General features: G+C 51.6%; 1 protein-coding gene across 9 annotated transcripts in view; it reads left to right on the forward strand.

Moving 5' to 3' along the window:
• Positions 1–9,678, forward strand: part of TET3 (tet methylcytosine dioxygenase 3) — a 183,039-nt gene that overhangs the window by 135,234 nt on the left and 38,127 nt on the right. For all 9 annotated transcript variants that reach the window (XM_075062730.1, XM_032774179.2, XM_075062729.1 and 6 more), the window contains one exon: positions 6,506–6,599. In XM_075062730.1, the coding sequence (XP_074918831.1) occupies positions 6,506–6,599 (94 nt within the window). The remainder of the gene's footprint in view (positions 1–6,505; positions 6,600–9,678) is intronic.

Consider the following 9,678-nt stretch of genomic DNA (forward strand, 5'->3'; position numbering starts at 1 on the left):
CTGGGGTTGGAGACGGGGATGGTACTAGCCAGGGGAAGGGGATGAGCTTTGCACCAGCTGTGGTTCCCCTGGATTCTGGACTACTCTGGGGGCCACCCCCCCACACTCCACCCCCAGCCTAAACAAACAGGGCCCATCTCAGCCTGGCTGTGGCAAAGCCCAGAATCCTGCTCCAGGCCTGCCCCCTATGTGATGAATGGGCTGGTGTCAGATCCGCTTGTTCTCTATTGTGCAGCAGGCAGAAATATGCCTGCAGGGTGGGAAGTGGCAAAGTACCACCCAGGCAGGTGGGGCCCAGATTAACTGGGTTACAGCCCGGGGATTGAGTCACGGTGCTGAGTCAGCCAGAAATACAGCGTCACCAGGGTTGATGGCATTACATCACCGACCCTGGAGGCACGGTGAATCACAGGGGAACAGGCGAGCCATTGAAAGGAACCCACAGCCCCCTCCGGGGCAGGGGGTAATTACTGACGCCACATGAACGCCCTCAGAGCCAACAGACATTGACTGGTGCTGTTCCAGAAAGGTACCAAGCACCCCTGAGAGGTGTTGACTATCTCAGCTCCCATGCAAGTCAGTAGTGCTTGGCAGGATCGGGCCCCTAATGAGGCATAAATTCTCACTGGCTTGGAGTCTTGCCTCTGTCACCAACTGTGTCATCTTCAAGCAAGCCATGTATTAAATCGCTCTGTGCCTCAGTTTCCCCATCTTGCCTGCCTCCCAGAGCGTGTTGTGAGGCTGAAGTTAGGTAATCTTTGTGAAGTGAATTGAGGTCTTTGGATAGAAGGGGAGGATACAAGTGCAAATTATTCTGAAAAGTGAAATCAACAAGTTTTGTTATTTCATGTTCTCAGTCTGGGCTTGTGGGAATTAAATTTCCTGCCCATCAGCCTGTGCAGTGAGCACCCCATGTGGATTCTGGAAGCTTTGCAGCTCAGGGCAATAGAAATTCACCCACACTGTTTCAGCAGATAGTCTTTTCACAGAAATAATGTGGCGTTTTATGGTGTTTTTACACCTGTCTGTGCTTCTAGGTCAGGGGATACAGCATTTGCAGCTTGGGAGTGACTTCAGCATCAGAACTGCACATGCCAAGCCAGGCTGTGCACTCGGTCGGGGTAGATCTGGAAGCACTGCACTGGCGTCAGTGGCTATTCACCAGTTCAGCTGAGCACAAGCTGGTCCACTGGGCACCATAGAGCTGTGATGGAACTGTTCCTTGAAAAACTCCCACCAGGAAACGCAGTGTGCGTAAGGGTGTCTAAGCTCTCTTCACTAAATGGGCTGGATTTAGTTCAAGGACGGGAGTGGACAGCGTCGGTCCCCGCTCTGCTTCCGCTGAAATCAACAATAAAGCTCCCATTGACTTCAGCAGGAACAACGCTGAACGCTTCAGAAGATCCCTCCTGAGATGTGCAGCAGCAAGTTTTGGTCTGTCTCATGCCCCAGTTTCCATCGCTGGAGCAGGCAGGTCATTGTGAGTCAGGTCTAGGACCGGGGTTGCAGGGTCCTGGGTGACCGATGCCTCCACCTCACCACTGGGGAGTAGGGTGACCAGATGTCCCGATTTTATAGGGACAGTCCCAATTTTTGGGTCTTTTTCTTACATGGGCTCCTATTACCCTCCATCCCCTGTCCCAATTTTTCACACTTGCTGTCTGGTCACCCTACTGGGGAGTCACGTGAAACAGCAGCCAACGATTATTGGTGGGTTAGGCACTGCAGGAAGTACCGCCCAAAGAAGCTAGAGAGACAGAACCCTGCAGCTGCCTGGTTGGTCAGCACCAACTATTTAAAGCAGGAAGCTGCCCCAGGAAGCTGTCTGAGCAACAAAGCAGGTTCTGGCTTGCTACTGCTACTGACCTCATCCTTCACTCCATTTTGGTCCCGATTCCTGCCTTCAACCCCGGCCCAGCGGACATCACTGCCTGCGCCCCGGCCGTTACAGTCATGAGTGTCAATGGGGGCCAGGGGGTTGGAAAGCTCATCCTGGAAATTGCCTCCCGTTCTCAGCTGGCTGCCAGAGAGGGTGACCGCACAGCCCAGGAGCTGCAAGCCCATGGGTGCTCACCTGTGTTTAAAAGCCCTGGATAGTGACCTACCACAAGTGGTGGTGATGTTGCATTCTCCTGCTTAGTCTCACCTGCAGTTCCTACAACAGCGGCTTCAGTTTTCTCATCTGTCTCCTGGCCACCAGTCCCCACATGCCAGAGCAAGCTCTGAATTCACTTTGTGGTGGTGAAGCAGGTAGTTATTAGGAAAGTGGGATGCTGAGGCTTGCCTTTACGCTCCCTGTAGTCCTTTTTGAAGTGTATTGTTTGGATCGCGTCTCTCTCTCCAGTCGGTCAGAGGTAAATGGATGGGTGTAGAGCGGGTTAATGAGACGTACGCATTAGCTGCTGCTGTTCAAATCTTCTCCATCGCTATCCGTGTTCCTCGTGGGTGAGGGAGATGAAATCCAGTCCAGGAAGTTCCCATCCACCCTGTGGATCAGGAACATCTGAGCTTGGGAGCCAAGCAGTGGAGAATTCTGCAGGGCCGATGAGATGCCTGTGTTTCGGCTCCATCTTCTCTTGCTGGAGGCTTTCAGCTGAGAACGGAATAACTAGGCGGGTCGATCAGCGACAAGGGAATGGCCAGCCATTAGATTAGCTTATTTGTTGGCTCTCAATGGAAGTGCCCGTAGACTGTCACGGGGACGGCAGTGCTTTCCAGGCAGGAAGGGGCATTGATACAACACTGTGAGATCATGAGATGAAGAGCAGGGCAGGTTGTCAGCTCTTTAGGGGCAGGGACTGTCCTTTTGTTCTGTGTCTGTATAGCACCTGGCATAATGGGGGCTTGGGCCGGGGCTTCTCAGGGCAACCACCACACTATAAATCATAATATGCTTCTGTGCAGCGGAGACGTGCTGCAGTTTGCTCTGGCTTTCCAGTTATGTTCATGCATGAGATGGAGCTTTGTGCACGTGTCCTTGTAAACTTGGGTGTCTAGGGTTTCACAGCCATTGCTATGTGATGGGGACAAAACTCGGGTCCTCCTATTCCAGAAGACGAACTGCTGCTGCTTAGTCTAAAGCAGTATGGGTTCTAAGCCACGCAGATAAGCAGTTTTGATATCTTCCCATACAGGGCAATGGTATGCAAACCCGCTGCCCACTTCGTGGCAATATCTCATGTAGATGAGTAGCAATTTTACATCAAGCTGAAATCCCATTTGTCTACAGTGGGACCTGCAAAGCCCTTCTCAGTGGAGTTGGCTGGCATTGCCTGGAAATTCATAGAAACTGCCAGGCTGCATCTGACCCAAACTCAGTTCATCCCAGTGTCCTGTCTTAGATGGTGGCCAGCACCATACGCTTCAGAAGAAGATGTGAGAACCCTGCAGTAGCAGGTATGGGATCATCCGCCCTCCACATTTGGTCTCATCCTGACCCTAACGGTTAGATTAGCTCAAGCCTTGAAGCATAAAGGTTCATATCCCTGCCAACACTTTTGCTGGCATTAACATATCTCTGAATATTCATATAAACACCCAATTCCTTTTTGACTCTTGCTCAGTTCTTGGCCTCAATGACTTCCAGTGGCAATGAGTTCCATAGGTTAATGACATTCAGTGGGATCTAGGCACTCGACTGCCATTTGTCCATTTGAAAATCTTCCCCAAAAGCAGTGTGTGTTGCAGACTGTTATGCGCACGTCAGCGGAAGGTATTATTGATAATTACAAGCTATGGTTGTAAAGCAATCTATTGACCCATTTTTATGTCATTATTGTAGTGCCTAGGGACTGACCAAGAATGGGGCCCAGTTGTGTTAGGTGCTGCACATACACATAATAAGAGACAGTCCCTACAATCTAAAGAGATAAGGCAGACAAAGGGTTAAGGGCAAAGAGTCTAGCATACAGGCAGAGTAATTAGAGCGATGGTTTGCAAATAGTGCTGCAATTTTGCAATTGATCGCCCACGTTTTAAAACACCCATCGGACACAAATTAACCCTGTATCCACTTTTTACAAATGTCCCCCCCCCACACACAAAGTGTGACCAATGTGCAGTCGCTTCGGCTCTGGCTTTTGCATCAGAATGCACCCAGCCTGTCTTTTTGTGTCCCTATCCCGCTCCCCTCCTACTCCTGGTTCCCAACATCTGCAAAGTCTCTGAAGCTCCTGGCAGTTCTGCCGGCATGAGGCAGCCCAGCCACAATGGCTGTGTGGGTGCGCTCACCCATGAACATCAGTCGGGGCATGGGAATCCTTGTTTAAAAGTGTCTCGCTAACAAAACTCGGCAGGACCGTGTGGGCCGGTTCTCTTCCCCCAGGGGTGATGGATAGTGCTGGCTTCAGGGCAGGGGGGAATGGAGGGGGTAGCTGGCGTCATTAATTAGTGCTTCCAGGAAGGAGGCGAGTGGGAAGATTAATCTGTGCTGATTAGCTCCAGCGAAAACCCCAGGTTGCCGCGATCAGTTCGATGAGAGTATCTAACAGGGCACTCTGGTCTGCATGCCAGAGGGGAAGGAATGAAGAGACAAAGGGGCTCTCCCCTGATGTACATCGGAAGGAACACTGTTGAACTCGCGGCCAATGGGATAACACTAGTGTAGGACCGATGTGAGGGCAGGATCAGAAATTAGGGCCTGATCCTGCAAGAGGAGTGTAAGGGAAAGATGGGGGGACTTAAGGTGGTCTCCCTCAAAATTCCTTCCTTTCCCTGGCTGCGATAAAATGGACCCACTTCTTGAGATACCCCAGGTGCTCAGTACATCCACGCTTGGAGGGAGGCATGCGATTCCCAGCCTCCTCTGAGGTTCAAGTGTAGACATACCCGAAGTGTCGCTCCTGAGAATGAAAGGGGTGGGACGCAGCTCTGCTGGGATAAAGGATTGTGTTACCAAACTAATGTATGCAGTGGAGGGGAGGGAGTGAATGCTATGCAGAATTTCAGGTGTCCTTAGACCTTAGTCTTGCTGCCCAGCTGCAGATCCCTAGTGCAGACACGATTTGCATAGCTGTAGCTATGTCTCAAAATCCCAGTGCAGATGAGACCTTGGTTGACTTCCAGCTGGGTGGCTAGGGAGAGGTGATTGGGACCCAACCGGGGTTGTAGTGGGGAAGGCACTTAGATGCGCAGCAGATGGGATGCATGGGGTGAGTCACGCCTGTCCAACGGGGTTAGAGGCCAGGGGAGACCATGCCTCGCATGCCTTGGGCATAAGCAAGTCTCAGGAATTAACATAGCTGTGAGGTCTGCGATCTTCCGCTCCTGGAGTCTGGCTTGCTACCCCATCTCCTCCTCACCTGAGACATCTGAGGGGAATCTACCTGCATCCATTGGCATGGCCAGCACAGAAGAGCTGAATACTAGCTTAGAGCGGGGCTGCTCTGCTGTCACCTTTGTGGAACCAGGTGAAATTCAGGGGTTAGAACCAGACCTGTGCACCAGCTGGATCCCGCTGTTTGGAGGGTGAAGGTGGTGCACAGGGGTCCGTTTACGACCCGATGGACTCGAGTTCCGAGTTCCTGTCCCTGAACTCCTTGGTGCTCCGGAGCCACAGGATGGGCACCCGCTCGGCCGCAGCTGCTTCTGGCAGCAAGTGCAGCAGACGAGCCGGGAGAGCCCGAGAGGCCACGGGCAGCAAATTTTCTTCTGGCAAAGCTGAATGTTTCACTCGAGATTCCCTAAGACCAATGAGAAAAAGTAACCTGCACTTTTCGGACTCTAGCTTTGACAAAAGTATGGAAATGTTAAGTGAGAATGTTAATGGAAGACACTTTACGAGGCAGTTGGCTAAGCTGCAGGCTGACCAAAAAAATGAAGATTGTAAAGCAGTAATTTCAGTCACTAGATCTTTGAAAACCAGAGCTGATGTGAAAGCTGCTGAAAAAGTCCATGGAGAGAGTGGGGATGTGGAGGTGCGTCGCAGTTGCAGAATCAGGCACTACAAACCAATCCATTTTGTTTGACAAACTTATAATGAACACTGCAGAAGCAGTATTACAAAAAATGAGTGACATGAAGACGATGTGTAGATGGCAAATGGTAGACTTGGAAGACATTGGGGTGTTCAGTGATGCCGAGGAAGAAAATCTTGATATGTACACCCGGGGAAGCAAGGAGGAAAGTGAAACACAAATAGCTATGCGAGTGAAAAGAAGCGTTCATGATGCAGTGGGCTTGGAATTCAGGAGACTTGTGTTCGATTCCTGGCTGTGCCATTGGCATGCTGAGTGACCTGCACCAAGTCACTTTCCCCACCTCTGTGCCTCAGTTTCCCCATCTGTAAAAAGGCAACGATGACACTGACCTCCTTTGCAAAACACTTTGAAATCTATAACTGAAAAAGCTGTATACAGAAGCTAGGAAATGCTGTTCTTCTCTCTCATTTCCTTTAGGGACGGTCTGTTTTTTAAATCACATCCATTCTGGCAGCTCAGTGGGTGCTCATTCTTTCATGGCATGTCCTTGCTCTTGCCTACACTAATTTGATGTCTTTTTCCACCAGGTATGGCGAGAAGGGGAAAGCCATCAGAATCGAAAAGGTCATCTATACAGGGAAGGAAGGCAAAAGCTCCCGGGGCTGCCCGATAGCGAAGTGGGTAAGTGCCAGCTGTCTCGGTGGGCTTTCAGATTTTTTTTAATATGATTGACTCAGGCCTAGCATGGTTTCTCAACTCTTCTGTCGACTGAGTGTGATCTCAAAGTCACCTTGTGCTTTGGGGAGATGAGGTGATCAGAGAATGTATCTACATTAATGGTACAGGTGCTCAGAGGCTGTGAGGATGGGCATAGAATGAATGGATGGAGGGTTAGATGCAGAAAATAGAACATGCACAACAGGTGGGATATTTTCATTGGTCTCGTGTTCAGAAATGTTAGAGAGCTCTCTCTTTTCTTAACTTAAATCCATCTAATTTTATTTCATTGGCTTAATCTAGCCATCTAATCTAATCAATTGGATCTAATCTATCCGAGGTGATCTAATCTGTTTGCGCTAATCTAATCTGCATCTAATCTGTGCAATCTAATCTGTTTGATCTAAAACAGCTCTTTAATTTGAGCTAGTATGTTGAATCTACTCTAATCTGTTTGATCTGCTTTCGTAATCTAATTATGGGGAGGAGAATGTTTAAAATGCTGGACTGGAACTCAACTGATCTAGGCTCAATTTCTTAGCTATGTGACGTGGGGCAAGTCTTCTGGAAAACTACCCTCCAGTTAGACCACAAATAATAGTCTTGATTCAGGAACCGCTGGATGAAATCCTATGACCGGTGTTACGGAGAAGGTCAGAATAGATGGGCAAATTGTTCCATTCTGGAATTAAAAATCTATGAGTCACTTATCTCTCTGTGCCTCCAGGGCCCATCTTTAACGTGGGAATGACAGTGCTCTCTTTGTGTGTCTTGTCTGTTTAGCCTGTAAATTCTTTGCTGTAGTGACTGTCTCGCATTATGTGTATGTACAGGTTAGGTGGAGTCTCCAGGTGAGACTGATATAAGTAATAATAATCTAATCTGCCATAGTTTATCTAGTTCTTCTTCGAGTGCTTGCTCATATCCATTCCAGTTAGGTGTGCACGCGCCGCGAGCACGTTTGTTGGAGAAACTTTTAGCCTAGCAACACTCGGTGGGCCGGCAGGTCGCCCCCTGGAGTGGCGCCGGTATGGCGCCTAATATATACCCCTGCAGGCCCGCCCGCTCCTCAGTTCCTTCTTACTGCCAGTGTCGGTCGTTGGAACAGTGGAGCGCAGCTTAGCTGATCTCCACCTGCCTAGCGATTCGCTCGTGCTTTAGCTTTTTAGTGTATATAGTTTTTCTCTAGTTCTTTATTAATTACTGTTAGTATAGTTGTAGTTAGTGTATATAGTTTAAGAGGATCGGGGGTTCGCCCCTTCTCCTCCCCGGGATCCGGGCCATGCCTGTCGCCGGGCTTCAAGCCTGTGCGACCTGACATCGACGATGCCCCACAGGAATACCCGCACGACTCCGTTAAAGGCCTCGGCGAGGCACTTGTCGGACAAGTGCCGTATTTGTAAGGCGTTCCAAGCCCGACAGAAAAGACGGACTCTTGCCTAAAACAACTCTTGATGAGGCACTCTAACTTCTCCATCCTCGACCGTTTCGCGACGGGAACAAGTGCTTCGGTTTTTTCCGGCACCGCAAAGAGCCTCAGGCACCTTCCGTCACAGCCCAGTCCTCCAGCCGGGCGCTCACTCTCTCCGAGGAAAGAAACTCAAGGTCCTGCGGACCTTTGGTCCACACCGCAATTTAGAGCGAGGCTCCAGGGTCGATCGCCGGACCCGCCAGCTGCCGCGGCACCACTTGCTCTCACTGTCGATTTCCGGTTCCTCAAGGGACCGTCAGTTCCGGGGACCCAACCCCCGGCCCACGCTGTGGTAGAGCTCGTTCATCACCGTCCACGCCGGAAGACCTTCTTACCACTGCTGGGACCTGCTTGCTCTTACAGAGTGGAGTTACCTCACCAAACACCTGGCAACCGTGGTGGGGGCAATGTTCAGTCGTGGGCAAACCTGCCCCATGTGGCGCCAATCTCTCCGGTGCACCAGAGAGCTACGATCCATTCGGGATCCCCGTGAAACGTCCCCGGCTCCCCGCACCGATCATGTTCCGGCCCCATCACGATCCGACGCGCTCGCAGTCCCAGCACCGTTCTCATCCCGGTTGCAGGTCCGTCTTGTGGGCACCGGACCGAATTCCGTCCCGTCATACCGTCGCCGCACGCTCCAGATCCCGGCACCGCCGGCCCTGCAGCCGATCCAGGCAGTCGATGTTCAGCGAACGTCGGACACTTCCACGCAACGTGTGGTCCGTTTAGGTCCCGGGCCGCTCTCCATACCGCAGCGGCTTCGGTGCCGTTCGCCAGGCAACCAGCGCAGGACAAGTACTATTGGACGCAAAGATATTAGTCCAGTCTGCTCAGCTCCCCCCGCTGCCATCCGTCAACGTCCCGCCTCCCCGTCACGCGGACAGCGACCTAATGGAAGGATCAAGACTCAGGCCCAAGGACAGGCCCACCGCCAGTGGTCCTTTTTGGACACGCGGCCCCTAACCAAGCCCAGGGTGAACCATTCGGGGCCAACACGCTCGGGGTCTTTCCTGGAACAACGTGCACTGAGGCCCCTCAGTAGACAACCCCCGCTGATACGGAAACGGGGGCTTAACAGCTCCAGAGCAACATGATGTTCCGGAGAGCGGAGGTCCACACCAGGGATGAAGCTTCGGTCAGGACCCGCCTCGTTCAGTTGTCGTCATCATATCTTCCCGATGAGGCGGTGCGGGACACCTCGTCGGTGGCCCCCCATCGATTCTGCGGGCGCAACCAGGATCTTTGCGTGCGTATAGCCAAAACCAACCTTCCTTGGAGGAGCCCTGAGGTTGGAGGAACCCAGTGGTCAGCAATCCTCTCAGCGGAAAAACCTACCAGGTGGCCCTTCCCGTTCATACAGATCCATCAGGCCAGACCGACACCACTCGGCAACTCCGGCGCCTTCACGACAGCTAAGGAGGGAAAGAAAATACATGGTGCATTATAAGGGTTACAAATACCTGTATGTTTGCACCTTGCCCCTTGCTCGTGTGGTGACAGTTCGGTCAACAGCAGAGCGCCCGGACCTACAAAGCCCCGCGCCAAAGTCCAGGGAGCCAACGCATGGAC

The sequence above is a fragment of the Chelonoidis abingdonii genome, chromosome 2, assembly GCF_003597395.2.
Source record: "Chelonoidis abingdonii isolate Lonesome George chromosome 2, CheloAbing_2.0, whole genome shotgun sequence".
NCBI classification, from domain to species: domain Eukaryota; kingdom Metazoa; phylum Chordata; order Testudines; family Testudinidae; genus Chelonoidis; species Chelonoidis abingdonii.